At 45.5% G+C, this 20075-nt stretch overlaps 1 protein-coding gene across 2 annotated transcripts in view; it reads left to right on the top strand.

The window, feature by feature from the left end:
• Positions 1-13488: 13488 nt before the first annotated feature.
• The window catches only part of PLEKHA7 (pleckstrin homology domain containing A7), a 214369-nt gene continuing 207782 nt past the window's right edge, over positions 13489-20075 (top strand). For both annotated transcript variants that reach the window (XM_060104315.1, XM_060104314.1), the window contains exons 1-3: positions 13489-13578; positions 13695-13771; positions 13866-13923. In XM_060104315.1, the coding sequence (XP_059960298.1) occupies positions 13490-13578; positions 13695-13771; positions 13866-13923 (224 nt within the window). In that variant the 5' untranslated portion in view covers position 13489. The remainder of the gene's footprint in view (positions 13579-13694; positions 13772-13865; positions 13924-20075) is intronic.

The raw sequence follows: 20075 nt of genomic DNA, 5'->3' as shown, positions 1-20075 counted from the left end.
AATTGCACATGTTCTCCTTAAGGAGTGAGGGGTCTGAGCCCCTCATGAGGATCCCCAGACCGGGGGTCTTGCACCAGGAAGACAAGACACCAGAACATTTGGCTTTGAAAGCCAGCAGGGCTTGCTTTCAGAAGAGCCAGAGGGCTGTAGGAAAGAGACTCCACTCTTTTTTTTTTTAACATCTTTATTGGAGTATAATTGCTTTACAATGGTGTGTTAGTTTCTGCTTTATAACAAAGTGAATCAGTTATACATAGACATATGTTCCCATATCTCCTCCCTCTTGCATCTCCCTCCCAGCCTCCCTATCCCATCCCTCTAGGTGGTCACAAAGCACCGAGCTGAACTCCCTGTGCTATGCAGCTGCTTCCCACTAGCTATGTATTTTACATTTGGTAGTGTATATATGTCCATGCCACTCTCTCACTTCGTCCCAGCTTACTATTCCTCCTGTGTCCTCAAGTCCATTCTCTATGTCTGCATCTTTATTCATGTCCTGACTCTAGGTTATTCAGAACCATTTTTTTTTTTTTTTAGATTCCATATATATGTGTTAGCATACGGTATTTGTTTTTCTCTTTCTGACTTACTTCACTCTGTATGACAGACTCTAGGTCCATCCACCTCACTACAAATAACTCAATTTCGTTTCTTTTTATGGCTAATATTCCACTGTATATATGTGCCACATCTTCTTTATCCATTCATCTGTTGATGGACACTTAGGGTGCTTCCATGTCCTGGCTATTGTAAATAGAGCTGCAATGAACATTGTGGTACATGACTCTTTTTGAATTATGGTTTTCTCAGGGTATATGCCCAGTAGTAGATTGCTGGGTCATATGGTAGTTCTATTTTTAGTTTTTTAAGGAACCTCCATACTGTTCTCCATAGTGGCTGTATCAATTTACATTTCCACCAACGGTGAAGGGGTGCTCCCTTTTCTCTACACCCTCTCCAGCATTTATTGTTTCTAGATATTTTGATGATGGCCATTCTGACCAGTGTGAGGTGATGCCTCATTGTGGTTTTGATTTGCATTTCTCTAATGATTAATGATGTTGAGCATTCCTTCATGTGTTTGTTGGCAATCTGTGTATCTTCTTCGGAGAAATGTCTGTTTAGGTCTTCTGCCCATTTTTGGATTGGGTTTTTTTTTTTGGATATTGAGCTGCATGAGCTGCTTGTAAATTTTGGAGATTAATTCTTTGTCAGTTGCTTCATTTGCAAATATTTTCTCCCATTCCGAGGGTTGTCTTTTCGTCTTGTTTATGGTTTCCTTTGCTGTGCAAAAGCTTTGAAGTTTCATTAGGTCCCATTTGTTTATCTTTGTTTTTATTTCCATTTCTCTAAGAGGTGGGTCAAAAAGGATCTTGCTGTGATTTATGTCATGGAGTGTTCTGCCTATGTTTTCCTCTAAGAGTTTGATAGTGTCTGGCCTTACATTTAGGCCTTTAATCCATTTTGAGTTTATTTTTGTATATGGTGTTAGGGAGTGTTCTAATTTCATTCTTTTACATGTAGCTGTCCAGTTTTCCCAGCACCACTTATTGAAGAGGCTGTCTTTGGAAAGAGACTCCACTCTTAAAGGGTGCACACAAAATCACACAAAGTTTGACAGACAAGCAAAAGCTAAGAGTGTAGCACCATGAAACCAGCTCTATGAGAAATGTTAAAAGGACCTCTCTAAGCAGAAAAGAAAAGGCCACAACTAAAAATATGAAACGTATGAAAGGAAAAATCTCATTGGTAAAGGCAAATATACAGTAAAGATAGTAATCAACCATGTATAAAGCTAGAGGAAGGTTAAAAGACAAAAGTAGTAGACTCATCTATGTCTGCAATAAGTAGTTAAGGGATCCACAAAACAAAAAGATGTAAAATGTGATGTTAGAAACGGTAAACATGGAGGGGGAATGGAGTAAAAATGCAGAGTTGTAAAAATGCATTAAAACTTAAGAGATCAGCAACTTAAAATAATCACGTATATATAAAGATTGCTATATATAAACCTCATGGTAACCACAAACCAAAAATCTGTAACAGATATATGCACAAACACAAGAGAAAGGAATCCAAACATAACACTAAAGATAGTCATCAAATCACAAGGGAAGGGAGCAAAAGAAGAAAAAAGGAACAAAAAAGAACTACAAAAACAACCCCAAAATTAACAAAATGGCAGTAAGTACATACCACTCCTGGGCATTTATCCAATGAAAACACTAATTAGAAAAGATATATGAACCCCTATGTTCATTGTAGCATTATTTACAATAGCCGAGAAGCAACCTAAGTCCCCATCAATAGATGAATGGATAAAGAAGATGTGATATATATATGTATATATGATACATACATATATATATATACACACACACAATGGAATGCTACTCAGTCATAAAAAGGAATGAAATCTTGCCATTATTGTCAAAATGGATGGACCTATAGGGTATTAAGTTAAATGAAATAAGTCAGACAGGGAAAGACAAATCCTATATGATTTCATTTATATGTGGAATCTAAAAAACAAATGAACAAATATAACAAAACAGAAACAGTTACAAATACAGAAAACAAACAGGTGGCTGCCAGAGGGAAGGGGAGCAAGGGAGGAGAGAAATAAGGGAGATAAACAGGTAGAAATTTCCAGTTGCAAAATAAATGGGTCACAAGTATGAAATGTACATTGTGGGGAATATAGTGAATAATTACGTAATATCTTTGTATGGTGACAGACGGTAACTAGACTTATTGTGATATTCATTTTTTTTTTTTTTTTTTTTGCGGTATGCGGGCCTCTCACTGTTGTGGCCTCTCCCTTTGCGGAGCACAGGCTCCGGACACGCAGGCCCAGCGGCCATGGCTCACGGGCCCAGCCGCTCCGCGGCATATGGGATCCTCCCAGACCGGGGCACGAACCCGTATCCCCTGCATCGGCAGGCGGACTCTCAACCACTGCGCCACCAGGGAGGCCCTGTGATATTCATTTTGAAATGTATAGAAATACTGAATCACTATACTGTATAACAGGAACTAACATAGTGTTGTAGGTCAATTATACTTTAGAAACAGCCTCATAGAAAAGAGATCAGATTTGTGTTTACCAGAGGCACAAAGGGGAACTGGATGAAGGTGATCAAAAGGAACAGACTTCCAGGGCTTCCCTGGTGGCGCAGTGGTTGAGAGTCCGCCTGCCGATGCAGGGGACACGGGTTTGTGCCCCGGTCCGGGAGGATCCCATATGCCGCGGAGCGGCTGGGCCCGTGAGCCATGGCTGCTGAGCTTGCACGTACGGAGCCTGTGCTCCGCAACGAGAGAAGCCACAGCAGTGAGAGGCCCGCGTACCGCAAAAAAAAAAAAAAAAAAGGTACAGATTTCCAGTGGTTAGCACTCCATGCTTTCACTGCCGAGGGCCCGAGTTGGCTTGCTGGTCTGGGAACTAGGATCCTGTAAGCCACGTGGCACAGCCAGAAAAAAAAAAAAAGGTACAAACTTCCAGTTATAAGGTAAATAAGTACTAGGGATGTAATGTACAACATGATAAAGATAATAAACACTGCTGTATGTTATATATGAAAATTGGGAGTAAAACCTAAGAGTTCTCATCACAAAGGGAAATACTTTTTTCTATTTTATTTTGTGTCTCTATGAGATGATGGATGTTCACTAAACTTATTGTGATAATTACTTCATGATGTATGTAAGTCAAATCATTATGCTGTACACCTTAAACTTATACAGTGCTGTATGTCAATTATATCTCAATAAAGCTGGAAGAAAAAAAAGGAAAATGCTCGAACAGCACTAGCTGTCCAATTGAAATATAATGTGAGCCGCAAAGGTGAGCCAATATATGTAGCTTTGAATTTGGTAGTAACCACTATTTTAATAATATATTTTACATAACTTAATGTATCCAAAATATTATATCAACATGTAATCATTATGAACAATTATGAATGAGGTATTTTACATTTTTTATACTAAATCTTCAAAATCTGCTCTATATTTTATATTTAGAGTACATATCAATTCAGACAATGTAGGCTAGCCATAATTCCCATGGCCAATGGCTGTTTGGGGTGATGCAGAGCTAGATAATATAAACATTTTTGCTAGTAATTCATTGGATAATATTACTAGTAATTGCAAGAATTTCTAAATCTTACAAAAATGATTAGAATGCATGCATTGCTTTTATTATTGTTTTTACATTTGCAGGTTTAAATTTGAAACCAAGTTGTTATGACATTGACTATCTCTCAGTAAAGCTTTGTGGTTTTCATCATATAGGTTTTACACATATGTTTTGTATATATTTTTTCATCAGGGTTATTCCTAAATTGTTTATATTTTTGCTGCTATTATTATGGGGGAAAGAGTTCAACTGATTATTAAACTATTAATTTTGTGATATTATCTTGGTCCTGAGTTTCCTTATTAATTCTAAGAGTTTAGGGTTGTTCTCCATATTTTAAGGCATTATGCCATATTTTTATTGTCTGCAAATGAAGATAATTTTATTTCCTTCCCAATACTTAAGTCCTTTATTTCTGTTTCAGGTCTGATTGTATTGGCAAGAACTTCTAAAACAACCTTAAATAATAGCATCACTATAGATATGCTTGTTCTTTTTTTAAAAAATGTTTACTTTAATGAGAATATTTTTAAATGTTTCATTGTTAAAGAATGTATGTCTGAGAGATATACTCTCAAAAGAAACATCTGGTTATTTTTAATTTTCTAATACATTTCTTAAACTTTTTATTTTGAGATAATTATAGATTGCAAACAGAAGTTTGCAAAGATAGTAAAGAGGTCCCTATTTACCCTCCACCCATTTCACCAATGGTTACATCTTACATAACTACAGGACAATATCATATCAAAATTAGAAAATTAGCATTGGTACAGGGACTTCCCTGGCGGTCTGGTGGTTAAGACTCCCCTCTTCCACTGCAGGGGGTGTGGGCTCGATCCCTGGTCGGGGAACTAAGATCCTGCATGCCCACATGGCGCGGCCAAAAAAAAAAAAAGAAAATTAGCATTGGTATAATGTATGTGTAAATCATTCTATAGTTTACAGAATACAGACTATATCATTCTGTAGTCATTTTACTGATTTGTGTAACCACCATTGCAATCAAGATACAGAACTATTTCATCACTACAAAGATCTCCTTCATGCCACTCTTTTAGCCATCTTTCCCCTTCCCATCATCATCCCTCACCCCTTGCAACCACTGATGAGTTCTCCATCTCTGTAATTTTTAAAATTTGAGAATGTTACAGAATCATATAATGTGACCTTTTCAGATTGGCTTTTTTCACTCAGCATAATTCCTTGAGATCCACTCAAGTTGTTGTATATATCAACAGTATGTTCCTTTTTATTACCAAGTGTATTCCATGGTATAGATGTGCCACAGTTTTTAAAACCATTCAGCTACTATAGGACATTTTGTTTGTTTCCAGTTTGGGGCTATTACAAAAAGCTGCTATGAACAATCATGTATAAGTTTTTATGTGAACATGTTTCATTTCTCTGGAATGTCCAGGAGTGGGAATGCTGGGAAATACGGTAAGTGAATGTTAACTTCTTTAAGAAACTGCCAAACTGTTTTCCAGAATGGCTGTACCATTTCACATTCCCACTAGCAATGTGTGAGAGAGACAACTTCTCTGAACACTCACCAGCATTTGATATTGTCACTATTTTTCATTTTAGATTCTAACATAATTTTTAAAATGAGTGATGGTTTTCTCAAATACACCTTTTGGCATTTATTGAGATAATTTCATGGTATCTCTTATTGGATCTCTTGATGAACTATATTATCTTATCCATAAATATACATATATATTTTCCTCTCAACGTTGCATTTTATTTTTGGGGGGAGAGGATAGGAGGTGTAAGGGGAAGAAAGCAAGGTCCCACTGGAGTCTCCAAAGTGTATGAAACTAGTAGTATAAGAATGGGATGAGATGGCCAGGCAGATTAGATAGAAGGCCCCCAAGATTCTTTTTTCTACTGATTTCTGTAATCTAATGAAAATATGACATATGTAATTGCCTAGCACATGGTATTCAATAAATGTCAGTTGCCTTTTCTAGCAGGGTTCTCTACAGGCTAGGCTGTACCTAGACACCATCATCTTTTTCCTTTCAGGTAATGAAGGTCACCTAGAAAACTAGGCAATTAAAAGCACAGCACAGTTTGGGTAATGCAGTTGGCTGGCTGGCTCAGTGTGTGGTCTGTCTCCCCATCCTCTCCACTCTACTGGGCCAGGGAGGGGCTAAGAGTACAGTTTCCCCAGTGGCTGTGCAGGGGACTCGCCAGCTTGTCCTAGCAGATTCATGTGGAGGGCTGTGGGCTGCAATGCTCTAATTCATGGTCATCTCTTTTTTTTTTTTTTTTTTTTTGCTGTACGCGGGCCTCTCACTGCTGTGGCCTCTCCCGTTGCGGAGCACAGGCTCCGGACACACAGGCTCCGCGGCCATGGCTCGCGGGCCCAGCCGCTCCGCAGCATGTGGGATCTTCCGGGATAGGGGCACGAACCCGTGTCCCCTGCATCGGCAGGCGGACTCTCAACCACTGCGCCACCAGGGAAGCCCAATCTCTTTTTGATGTTGATAATTGTACAGAAAAAAAGCAGACATGCATGATTTCGCCAGCTGTCTTCAGGATCTCAATAGCCTTGCTGTGCTTGATATCTTGGAAATCTACATTGTTCACATCTAGGACTTGGTCCCCTTTCTGAAGTCCTGCTCAGTGTACATCAGAGTCAGAAATCACCTTGGAGATGAAGATACCTTGCTGGCAGGCCCTTCCTACTGAGATTTGAAATCCCAACTGAGCTCTAGGGGCTTTTTTTTGTTTTTTAAATATTTATTTATTTTGGCTGTGCCGGGTCTAGTTGCGGCACATGGTATATTCATTGTGGCATGCAGGATCTTTCATTGAGGTGCGCAGCCTTCTATAGTTGTGGCACGTGGGCTTCGTTGCCCCGCAGCATGTGGGATCTTAGTTCCCTGACCAGGGATCAAACCCATGCCTCCTGCAGTGGAAGCGGGGAGTCTTAACCACTGGACCACCAGGGAAGTCCCACTCTGCCCTTTTTTTTTTTTTTTAATTTTTGGCTGCATTGGGTCTTCGTTGCTGCACACGGGCTTCCTCTAGTTGGGGCGAGTGGGGGCTACACTTTATTGTGGTGCACAGGCTTCTCACTGTGGTGGCTTCTCATTGCGGAGCATGGGCTCTAGGCACACAGGCTTCAGTAGTTGTGGCATGCGGGCTCAGTAGTTGTGGCTCGTGGGCTCTAGAACGCAGGCTCAGTTGTGGCACATGGGCTGAGCTGCTCCGCAGTATGTGGGATCTTCCCAGCCCAGGGCTCAAACCCATGTCCCCTGCATTGGCAGGCGGATTCTTAACCGCTGCACCACCAGGGAAGCCCTCCTCTGCCCATTTTTAATTGGATTGTTTTTAGTTACCGAGTTGTAGGAGTTCCTTACATATTTTGGATATTAACCCTTTACCAGATGTATGATTTGCAAATATTTTCTTCCATTCTGTAGGTTGCCTTTTCACTTTTTTGACTGTTTCTTTGCAGAAGCTTTTAGTTTAATGTAGTCTCATTTATTTTTGCTTCTGTTGCTTATGGATTTGGTGTCATATCTAAAAAATCATTGCCAAGACCAGTGTCAAGGAGCTTTTTTCCTATGTTCTCTTCTAGTTTTATGTTTTCAGGTCTTACGTTTAAGTCTTTAATCCATTTGAGTTAATTTTTGTGAGTGGTGTAAGATAGGGGTCCAATTACATTTTTCTGGGTGTGACCATCCAGTTTTCCCATTTATTGAAGAGACTATCCTTTCCCCATTGAGTATTCTTGGCTCCCTTGTCAACTATCAGTTGATAGCTTATGTGAGGGTTTATTTCTGGGCTCTCTATTCTGTTCCACTGGTTTACATATCTATTTTTATGCCAGTACCATACTGTTTTGATTACTGTAGCTTTGTAGTATAGTTTGAAATCAGAAAGTGTGATGCCTCTAGCTTTGTTCTTCTTTCTCAGGATGACTTCGGCTAGTCAGGGTCTTTTTTGGCACCATATGAATTTTATTTTATTATTATTATTTTTTTTGGCTGCATCGGGTCTTAGTTGCAGCATGCAGGATCTTTTGTTGCGGCACGCCCAGTCTCTTTGTTGCAGCACTTGGGCTTCTCTCTAGTTGTGGCGTGTGGGTTTTCTCTCTCTAGTTGTGGCGTGCGGGCTCCAGGGTGCACGGGCTCTGTAGTTGTGGTGCACGGGCTCCAGAGAGCATGGGCTCTATAGTTTGCGGTATGTGGGCTCTCTCATTGAGGGGCACGAGCTCAGTAGTTGTGGTGTGTGGGCTTAGTTGCCCCGTGGCATGTGGGATCTTAATTCCCCAATCAGGGATCGAGTCCATGTCCCTTGCATTGGAAGGCAGATTCTTTACTGCTGGACCACCAGGGAAGTCCCCATATGAATTTTATTTTTAACTTTTTTTGAATATTTTCTTTTTTTAATTTATTTTATAGAAGTGTAGTTGAATTACAATGTTGTGTTAATTACTGCTGTATAGCAGAGTGACTCAGTTATACATATATATATATATATATTCTTTTTCATATTCTTTTCCATTATGGTTTATCACAGGATATTGAATATAGTTCCCTGTGCTATACAGTAGGACCTTGTTTATTCATTCTATATATACCAGTTTGCATCTGCTAATCCCAAACTCCCACTCCTATCCTCTCCCCCTCCCCCTCCCCCTGGCAACCACCAGTCTGTTCTCTATGTCCCTGATTCTGTTTCTGTTTCATAGATTGGTTCACTTGTGTCTTATTTTAGATTCTACATATAAGTGATATCATATGGTATTTGTCTTTCTCTTTCTTACTTACTTTGCTTAGTATGATAATCTCTGGGCCCATCCATGTTGCTGCATATGGCATTATTTCATTCTTTTTAATGGCTGATTAACATTCCATTACATAGAAACACCACATCTTCTTTATCCATTCATCTGTCAATGGACATTTAGGTTGTTTCCAAGTCTTGGCTATTGTAAATAGTGTTGCTATGAACATAGGGGTGTATGTATCTTTTCGAATTATAGTTTTATCAGGGTATGTGCCCAGGAGTGGGATTGCTGAATCATATGTCAACTCTATTTTTAGTTCTTTGAGGAATGTACATACTGTTTTCCATAGTGGCTGTACCAATTTACATTCCAACAGTGTAAGAGGTTTCTCTTTTCTCCACACCCTCTCCAGCATTTATTATTTGTAGCTCATTAAGTTTCCTTAAAACAGGGCTATTTTTAAAAAATAAATTTATTTTATTTATTTATTTATTTTTGACTGCGTTGGGTCTTCATTGCTGCATGCAGGCTTTCTCTAGTTGTGGTGAGCAGGGGCTACTCTTCGTTGCAGTGTGTAGGCTTCTTATTGAGGTGGCTTCTCTTGTTGCAGAGCACGGGCTCTAGGTGTGCAGGCTTCAGCAGTTGTGGCACGTGGGCTCAGTAGTTGTGGTGCACGGGCTTAGTTGCTCCTCAGCATGTGGGATCTTCCCAGACCAGGGCTTGAACCCGTGTCCCCTGCATTGGCAGGCAGATCCTTGACCACTCCACCACCAGGGAAGTCCCAAAACAGAGCTATTTTGAATGATTTACTGGGTAAATTGCATATCTCCATGTCTTTGGGATTGGTAACTGGAAGATTATTGTGATCCTTTGGTGGTGTCATGTTTCACTGAATTTTCATGTTCCTTGAAGTTTTGTGTTGCTGTCTTTGCATTTGAAAGAGCAGCTCCCTCCTCTAGTTTTTACTAACTACCCTTTTCAATGCATCCAAACTTGTATTTTTTTGCTCCAGTGGTGTGCTGGAACTTTACACCAAACCTGGACTTCCACAAAGACCCTCTTGTCTGTGGGTGATTTTCTAAGACAGTGTTTGTCATGGCCCCTAGACTGTGTCTGAGAGGGGCTGCAGTTGGTTCGTGGGCCCCTCAGGGTCCACAGCTGGGACCAAGGTTTGTACGTCTATTGCCTGAAATATGTGTGGGTGAGACTCCTCCTGGGTCCCTTGGCATATGGTGCTGGATCCCACAGCTCCCATAAAAACACTCTTGTAGGGCCTCCCTGGTGGCGCAGTGGTTGAGAGTCCGCCTGCCGATGCAGGGGATACGGGTTCGTGCCCCGGTCTGGGAGGATCCCACATGCCGCGGAGCGGCTGGGCCCGTGAGCCATGGCCGCTGAGCCTGTGCTCCACAACGGGAGAGGCCACAACGGTGAGAGGCCCGCGTACCGCAAAAAAAAAACACTCTTGTCCATGGATGGATGCCATATTGTTGTTGTTGAAGGCAGGACACAAATTAAGGGTATCTTATTCAGCCATGATGCACCTATATATTAATAGCAGCATACCACATACACAGTTCTGCGTTTTGCATTTCACTTAATATCTCAGAGAGTATTCCATACCAGTACATAGAGATCTGTCTCATTCTTTTTAATAGCTGCATAGCAACCCATTGTAGGAGTATGACATAATTTAACCCATTTTAAAAAATTGAGGTGTAATTGACATATAACATTATATTAGTTCCAGGCGTACAATATAATGATTCAATATTTGTATATATTGCAAAACATCACCACAGTAAATCTAGATAACATCTGTCACCATACAAATCCATTTTGGGGGGATAGACACTTAGGTTGTTTCTGGTCTTTTGTAACTATTGACAGTGTTGCAGTGAATACTCTTGTACACATGTCTTTGTGCCCCTGTGTGAGCATTAACGTAGGATAAATTTCTAGTAGAAGAATTGCTAGGTCAAAAGATATATGCATTTAAATTATAATAGCTGTTGCCAAATTGCCTTCAATGAGACAACTATTTTATAGTCCTACCAACAATGAACAAGAATGTCTTTCTCTACAAAGTGATTTTTGCCAATCTGATACTAAAAAATCTTAATTTTAATCTTCATTCCTCTTGTTATGAGGGGGTTGAATATTCTTTCATTTGTTTAAAAATATCACTTTTCTGGGCTTCCCTGGTGGTGCATTCGTTGAGAATCCACCTGCCAATGCAGGGGACATGGGTTCCATCCCTGGTCCGGGAAGATCCCACATGCCACAGAGCAACTAAGCCCGTGCGCCACAACTACTGAACCTGCATGCTGCAACTACTGAAACCCAGGCACCTAGAGCCCATGCTCCACAACAAGAGGAGCCACCACAGTAAGAAGCCCACTCGCCACAACTAGAGAAAGCCCACTTGCAGCAATCAGCTGTGCAGCCAAAAATAAACTAAATTTATAAAAAAAAAAGTATTACTTTTCTATGAACTGTGTCTTCATGTCCTTTGCCCACTTAATGCATTCTTTTAAATTAATGTTTAACAACAAAGACACTACTCTCCTTTTGTAATCTGCTCAAGAATCTCCTCAAAGGGAGGAGGCCCTCTTGGACAGGTTCAAGGTCCTCCATAATCACAGCTCCCTCTTTTTTTTTTTTTTTTTTTTTGCTGTACGCGGGCCTCTCACTGTTGTGGCCTCTCCCGTTGCGGAGCACAGGCTCCGGACACGCAGGCTCAGCGGCCATGGCTCACGGGCCCAGCCGCTCCGCGGCATGTGGGATCTTCCCGGACCGAGGCACGAACCCGTGTCCCCTGCATCGGCAGGCGGACTCTCAACCACTGTGCCACCAGGAAAGCCCAGCTCCCTCTTTTTAACTCACATGGGCCTCCTTCCCGAACACCACTGTCTGTTCCTAAGGAAGGGCACCTTTATGGTCTCCTCAACATCCCATACCCCCTCCACAATCCCATGTTTGCTCTCTCATCCCTCTCCTCTGGGATGCGTTCTTCACAGTCAAATCTGACCAGTCCTTCAGGGTCCAGCCAAATTCCACGTGTCTAGGGCATATTCCTTCCTTCCTTTCTTTCCTTTCTTTCCTCTATAGTTGATTCACAATGTTGTGTTAGTTTTTGCTGTACAGGAAAGTGAATCAGTTATACATATATCCACTCTTTTTTAGATACTTTTCCCAATATAGGTCATTACAGAGTATTGAGTAAAGTGCTATACAGTAGGTTCTTATTAGTGGGGCGCCTTTCTGAATCTAGCCTACAGTCTCACTTTCATGTGAGCTGCATCCCACCAACTACCTCCTATGTCCCTCAAAGGCTGAAGCTGACATCTCCCAGAGCCCAGCTTCCTCTCTGTCCACGCTCAGTGTGCAAGGATGTTCAGGGTGGAGTGTTTTTCATGCACTCAAGCCGCATTTATTGACTATATATATGAGTCAGGCACTGTTTCAGGCACTGGGGATGTGGCAGTGAGAGAGACAGAACAAGGCCCCTCCTCTCATCCAGCTGACATTTTACTGGTGTGTTTGTGTATGTCTGATAATGTACAACAAAAAGGCAATAAATACAAATAATGTCAATTAATTGCACAGAAGTAAAGGAATAGTGAGTGGAGGAGGGGAAGGGTCTCCTTTAGACAGTGAGGTCAGGGGAGGGATCCCCCAGGATCTGAGATGAGACCAAAGATTGAGAAGGCTCCAGCCATGCAAAGAAGCTTCCAGAGCCCCCACTACAGACCCCCCCACCCCCACCCCCGCCTGGAGGGTCTGTTCTTCTAAAGATGGATGAGAAGCAGCACAGCTCTTAGCACCTGTCACTTGACAAGAATTGAAGGCAGAGACCTGTTATTCCTTCCAACTTCAGGGCTATGTGTTGGTGTGGCGGGGGAGGATCTGCACCCTCCTGCTTCATACGCCAGCTGCAAACTTGGGAAAATGAAATCATGGCTGACCTGGGATAAACAGAGCACCTATACGTGCCCGGGTCCAGTTAAGTACTTTACACCACTGTTATTTCATTTAATCTACAGAACAATCCCATGTAGTATTTATTACTAACTTTATTTTACAAAGGAAGAAACCGAGGCTCAGAGGGAATATGGAAGTAACCTGTTGAGGTTTACATGGTTCAGAAAGAAGTACAGTTCCTGGAGAGAGTTGTGTCGTGGGGGTCCAGTGGGGTTTACCGGCGCATTCAGGAAGCACCCTGTCTCAGGAGTTGGTCCGCCGCGCCCCGAAGGCGGCCCCCGCCCTGCTCGAGTCTCGCGGCCTCAGGGGCCAAGGGGCGCGCGGCGGGCTGGGGGCGGGGAAGGCGCGGGGACAAAGGCCGCGGCTACCGCGCTGGGCCGGGCGGGTGCAGCGGCGAACTCCTGCGGCGGTGCCGGGACTCTGCCAGCCCGGGCCCTGGCCGCCGCACGCCCGCGCCCCGAGGAGCCAGCGCCGCAATGGAGCGCCCGGTGGCGCAGTCCGGGCCCGCGCGGGCCGAGCCCGCCGGCACGCCGCCCGCACCGCCCCCTCCCCCGCCTCCGCCCCCTCCCCCGCCCTCTCTCCCCGCGGCGGCCGCGGCTACTCAGTGCGCGGCGAACATGGCGGCGGCGGCGGCGGTCGGGCGGGACACTTTACCTGAGCACTGGTCCTACGGCGTGTGCCGGGACGGCCGCGTCTTCTTCATCAAGTGCGGCGCGGGAAAGCGGGGACGCGGGCTGGGGCGCGGGCCGGGCGGGGGTGCGGGGCCGGGCGAGCGCCCCCAGAGCGGCGGCGGCGCTAACAGGTGCATCTCTCTCTCCGCAGCGACCAGCTCCGCTGCACGACCTGGCTACACCCGCGCACTGGGGAACCCGTCAACTCCGGCCACATGATCCGCTCAGGTGGGCGCCGGGCCGGCGGGGTGGGGCGCTCGGGGGAGGGGGTCGTGCGCCTGGGTGGCCCAAGTTTGACTGGACTTTTCTCGCGTTTCCACAGACCTGCCCCGCGGCTGGGAGGAGGGCTTCACGGAGGAGGGCGCCAGTTACTTCATCGAGTGAGTGACGGGGGCGCCGCGCCTTCACCTGTGCCTCGGGGTCCGACCCGTTTCCCGCCGAGCCGCCGCCCCCCCACCCGCTCCCGCGCGGGTCCGGCGAGTTGGCGCGCACTGCGCCGCGGCCGCACTCATGTGGGCTATTTTGTGCCTGAGTTGTGTGGCGGGCTCCAGGCGGAGGCGAGGCGGGGGCCGCATCTCCGCAGGGGGACCCGGGCGGGGGTCCGGTAACCGGCCCGATGCGGGCGCCGGGGCTTCAAACTGCGCCCGGGACGCGGCGATTGGGCGGGATTGGGGCGCTGGTGTGAGGGGTTGGACACACCTCCGCTCTGGGGTCTTGGGCTGCGCGGAGTCTGGCGGGTGCCGGGGCCGGGATGGCCCGGGGTGGGGAGAGCAGAAGTAGGGGTTCTGACCCGGGTCCAGCAACTGGGGTTGGGGAGGGGGTGGGGTGGGGAAAGAGACAAACGGCATCTCGTCTGGGGGACTTCCTCTTCGGCCACGTTGTCCGGGATGGTGGTGGAAAGCGGGCACCGCAGCCCCACTTCTCCAAAGCGCGGGCCTGCGGGGGAGCGGTGGGGCTGGGGAGGGGAACCGGTCAGCCAATAGCATTCCTCGAACACTAGGTGTCTTCAGCTGGCGCTTTACCGGGAACTATCACTCCTGCCTCTGCTAGTCAATCAGTGGCTTTTCCGCAGTAGCTCAGGAGCCTTGCCCCAGTCGTCAGGTACCCTAGACCTAGGTCTGTAGAAATGAAATCGAGGGGCAGTGAGTTAAGGCGCCGTTCTGACGCTAACACTGGTATAGTCTTTAATTTCCCACTCTGGGCATGTACCTGGGTTGCAGCATTTCTCTGCAACCCTCTGCTTGCTCGCAGGTGAGCTCCATGAAGTCAGAAACTGCTTTTGATCCTTTGCCCCAGTGCCTGGCACAGAGTAGGCACTCGGTAAATGTTTGTTCACTGAATGAATAAACTAAGCAAAGGATAGAGGTTGGTGTATTTTGGGAGACTGTGAGTTAGAATTCTTTTCTTCACCAACTAAAACACTGCTAGTCAGTAGTGGAGCAGCATATTCGAAGCTCGGATGGTCCCAGAACATCCCAGAGCCTCCCTTCCGGTTTGGGCTCTGACAGATGGTTGAAATCCTGATGGATGAGATTTATAGAAATGAGCACTAGCCTTGTGACTGTGGTTCTGCTCTCATACCTCACATTTGTATTTGAGAGAGAAGTTAGGGAGCTGGCTGGGACCTCAAACCTCTTGGTCAGTGGGCCTCTCTGGCTCATAACTGCATCCGTTGATGTTATTAGATTTCTCCTGTGTATCGCACATTGTTGTAAGCATTGGGACTACAGAAGTGAAGAGGCAGACACTGGTCGGGTGCTCAGGGAGCTTGCAATTGAGTGGGGGGGGGAGGGGAGGAAGAAAAATAAGGGAAAAAACAAACAAAAATAATGTCAGATAGTGGTAACTACTATGCAGAAAATTTAAATAAGATGATGTGATAAGTAACTGGGTGATTTGGTTGGATTGGGAAGTTAGTGTTGGTGTTTCTGAATGGGTGAGATTTAAGGTAAAATTTGAATGATGAGAAAGAGCCATCCTTGTGTAGATGAGGTGGCAGAGAATTTCCGGAAGAGAGAAACTGCCAGTGGAAGGGCTTTAAGGCACGAAAGAGCTTTGAGTTCAAGGAGCAGAGAGGCTGGTGTGTCTGGAATGTGGTGAACAAGGGAGAAGGTGGCAGGAGAAGAGGTTACAGACAAGAGAGAGCTGAATGGTACAGAGCTTTGTGAGCCAAGGTAAGGAGTGACACGAATGATTTACTTTTTAATTTTTTTTTTGGTGGCTTGCAGGATCTTAGTTCCCCGACCAGGGATCGAACCCCCGGCAGTGAAAGCTCTGAGTCCTAACCACTGGACCGGCAGGGAATTACCTGATTTATATTTTCAGAATGGTCTCTCTGCCTGTTCTAGAGTGGGCTGTAGGTGGACAACTGTAGGGATAGTAGTAGGAGGCTATTGCTGTAGTCCAGGCAAGCATCATTGATGGCCTGACTGAGGGTGGTAGGTAGCATTGGAGCTGGAGAGAAGTGGTCAGATTCAGGCTTGGTGACTGGGTTGCAGTCTGCGAGAGAAGGAAAAGGGTCAGAGATGACTCCCAGGGGCTTGAGCACCTGAGTGGATGGTGCTCATATTGAGATGGGAAGGCCAGGAGGAGCAGGTTTGGGGTGGGGGAAAGTGTGAGATCCTGTTGTGCCATGTTACATTGAGATGTGAATATATCAATTAGTCAGATGTGTGAATCTGAGCCCAGGAAAGAGAGAGGACTGGAGATATACATTTGGGTTTTATAGGTGTTATTCAAGGCCACAGGATTAGATGAAATCACCTAAGAAAAGAGTGTAGACAGAAAAGATGACCTAAGCCTTGGGACAGAGCAGCATTTGGAGATTGGCAAAAGAGAAGGACTGAGAAGGTAGGAGAAAACCCAGGAGAATGAGGGCTCCCAGAAGCCTGAAGGACAAATCCTGAGTGGAACAGGTGGAAGAGAACACATGGGGTAAGGAAATGGAGTCAGTAAGTATAGGTGAATATTTCAGGTGGTTTTGTTACAGAGTGGAATTGAGGAACTAGCTGAGAACTGGAGAGGATGTACATTTGGAGGGGGGTGTCTTACTTTAGAGGGAGATTGTAGAGAATGTTTTGTTTGGATGGGAATGATCCAGAAGAGATGGAGAAATAGATGATGCAGGAAAGAGATGGGACAATTACTGGAGCAGTGTTTCAGAGAAGGTAGGAGGGAAGGCATCCAGGGCTTAAGTCTCACTGGTCTCAGATGGGAACAGGGCATTTCATCCATTTGTGGAAAGGAAGGGCTGAGTGCCAGAGCTGATGTAAGGAGGTTGATAAGGTTGGTGAAGGGAGAGGTGGGTGTTCCTGTCTGATAGTTTCGGTCTTTTTCATGAGGTACTAGGCAAAGTCTTGGGCTGGGGGACTTGAGGGGTGTGTAGGACTCTATAGGCCTTAGTCACAGCCTCCCAACCTTCCTGTCTTTTGCTGACTCTTTTATGGTAACTGTATGTCAAGTCCCTGGTGATCATCTTACAGCAAGCTCTGGCTGTGTCCTCCCAGGCCTAGGGGAAAGCAGTATGTGACAATGTCCCCACGCTCAAAGGTGAACCATGTGGGGAAGCTGAGACCCTGTGGCAGCTGATTATATTTCCTACCTCCTGTGACAATTTCTTGAGAAACTTAAGGGTTTGGGAGTAATCGTTCTCCTTTTCCCTACATAAAAAATGTTTTGCTTCACTCTGCTTTCTTAGATTTGCTATGAGCATTTCTGAGTGTTCAATTTTTTTTTTTTTTTTTTTTTTGGTCCTCCTCTAATAGGGCTCAGTTAGAGGGACAAAGCATTGGCACAGCTGCTTTTATTTTCCCCAGTGGATCCTCAGACCAGAGAGTTGTGTGAGGTTTTCAGGATGCATCAGTTGCTCCTGATATTTAGCAGGTGTTTGAATACTTTCCAGAGAAAAATTTCTTGAAGCAGAAAACCTTGAGCTAAGGCAGGTGGATTTTAGTTTTGATTTCTGAACTTTTGGTTCATTTTTGGATTAACTTGGGACAAAGCGTGGTTCTCCTAATTCTAGACTAGGTGATGCTGATATCTCCTAAGAAGACTTCCTGTACTTTAAAACTTCTTTACTTTCCCATGAGTCTCTTAGCCAGGTAACAAGTTATGATAATAATTGTGGGGCTTCCCTGGTGGCGCAGTGGATGGGAGTCCACCTGCCGATGCAGGGGACATGGGTGCGTGCCCTGGTCCAGGAAGATCCCACGTGCCACGGAGCGGCTGGGCCCATGAGCCATGGCCACTGGGCCTGCGCGTCTGGAGCGGGAGAGGCCACAGCAGTGAGAGGCCCACGTACTGCAAAAAATATATATATATAATAATAATTGTGATAATAGTGTCATTAACAGCAACAACTATAATAGTAGTAGCGATTATGTAATAGCTTCATCTTTCTGAGTCCTTGAAGAATGCCAGGAACTGTTTTATAGCTATTATCTGACTTAATTCTCACAACAACTTGATGAGGTAGGAACTGTTACTAGTCCCATTTTACCGATGTGGAATCTTGTATAATCCTGGGCATTCGGGCAGCAAAGGGCAGTTGGCTTTCTCCGGTTCCTTTTCTTATCTGATCCTTCTAACAGTCCCTAGAAGCAGCAGATCGGGGATTACCCATTTTTCAGATGATGAAACTCAGGTTCACGAAGGTTCAGTGATTTGGCCGAAGTGTTAGAGCTGGGACTAGACCGTAGGTCTTCATGGTCACCGTGGTAGTGGTGGTGGCTCCTACTCCAGATCACAGGTGAGAGCCAGCGTTGATACTTGAAGGAGCCTTGTGTGCCATGTGCCACTGCTCTGAGTCAAGCTGCCCAGGGCTCACGTGGCCGCACCTCTTCTTTGTTTTGCTGGGGACTGAAGTGCCTTGGAAGGACAGCAGCCCTGGTGTCCTATGCTGTCTGATGGTGGTGCATGTCTCTGATTAGTAAGAAGTGGAAGACATTAATTTTTTTTTTTTTTTGCACCGCGTGGCTATCAGGAACTTAGTTTCCTGACCAGGGATCAAACCCGTGCCCCCTGCAGTTGGAAGCATGGAGTCCTAACAACTAGACCTCCAGGGAATTCCCCATTATTACTTAGTAAAAACAGTTTGGCAGACACAGCCTTTTCAAACACGAAACCCATGAGGGAAAAGTTATAGAAGAGGCCTTGGGAGCTAGAGTGTTACAGGGGGCTGGGCTTCAGGGTTTCATGAAACCCTGTGGGTTGGGTCCTCCCTTCAGCCGGCTTTGAATAGATCTTGAGTCAATAAGGAGGACGAATGGCAGAGAGGAAAGGTCTTGCCTCCTCTGAGACTTTGGTGCCCAGCCCAGCACTGGGCACTGAGTAGGCATTTGGTATTTATTGAAGTAGATCAGGGGTATAGGGGAAACGGGGCAAGGTGAAGGAAGCAAAGCGGCCAGGAACCACACCTGTCAAGGCTGGTGCCTGGCCCTCAGGCTTCTTGGATGTAGTTGCTTGGTGTCAAGAACAGCACTCAAAGCAGGAACCTGGCCTCCTTTGTCTTCTTCACCTCATAACCTCATCCTCTGCGTCTGGGTAACGGGACATCTGTTAGCCTTTGGACCAGGCCTCCCTTCCTCTCTGGTTGCCAGGCCTTGGTGTCTGCTGTAACTTGACTCCAGGGTCCTGGTGGGAAACAGCTGATTGCACAAGGTCTCTTCTAACTTTAAGCCCCCCTCAGTTTTAGCTTTGGAGCCTTTCAAGCCATGCTGTGTAGGTGCCATTCTCTTTGTGGGTGCTGGAGTAAGGCTTGGAGTAAGGCCAGTTTCCCCTTCCCAGCCCTTTGGATCGCAGCAGATCCTGGGGCAGGACTGGCAACCTGATTTGCAGGACCCTGTGCAAAATGAAAGTGCAGGGTCTCCTGTTCAAAAAAAAAAAAGTGCCATTAAAGGTATTAAAGTAGGGCTTCCCTGGTGGCACAGTGGTTAAGAATCCACCTGCCAATGCAGTGGACACGGGTTCGAGCCCTGGTCTGGAAAGATCCCACATGCCACAGAGCAACTAAGCCCGTGCGCCACAACTACTGAGCCTGTGCTCTAGAGCCTGTGAGCCACAACTACTGAGCCCGCGAGCCTAGAGCCTGTGCTCAGCAACAAGAGAAGCCACCGCAGTAAGAAGCCTGCTCGCCCTAACTAGAGAAAGCCCGCGTGCAGCAACGAAGACCCAATGCAGCCAAAAATAAATTAAAAAAAAAAAAAGTATTAAAGTATAAAGCGCTTTCCTTTCTTCTGCTGGCTTTCCCTCAACTTGTTATGGCATTTCTATTTGCTATTTAATGTCATTCTAAGTTTAAAAAATTAGAAATTTAAATTATTAGCATAAATCTTATGGTTCATCTCTGTTCTGTGGAATATAAAGCTTTAAATGCAAACATCAGGGCATTGGGCTTCCCTGGTGGCGCAGTGGTTAAGAGTCCACCTGCCGATTCAGGGGACACGGGTTCGTGTCCTGGTCCGGGAAGATCCCACGTGCCGCGGAGCGGCTGGGCCCGTGAGCCATGGCTGCTGGGCCTGAGTGTCCGGAGCCT

This window comes from Mesoplodon densirostris, chromosome 7 (assembly GCF_025265405.1).
Source record: "Mesoplodon densirostris isolate mMesDen1 chromosome 7, mMesDen1 primary haplotype, whole genome shotgun sequence".
Lineage (NCBI taxonomy): Eukaryota > Metazoa > Chordata > Mammalia > Artiodactyla > Ziphiidae > Mesoplodon > Mesoplodon densirostris.
The sequence above is the reverse complement of the archived record's forward strand: the minus strand, read 5'-3'. Positions and strand labels throughout refer to the sequence as shown.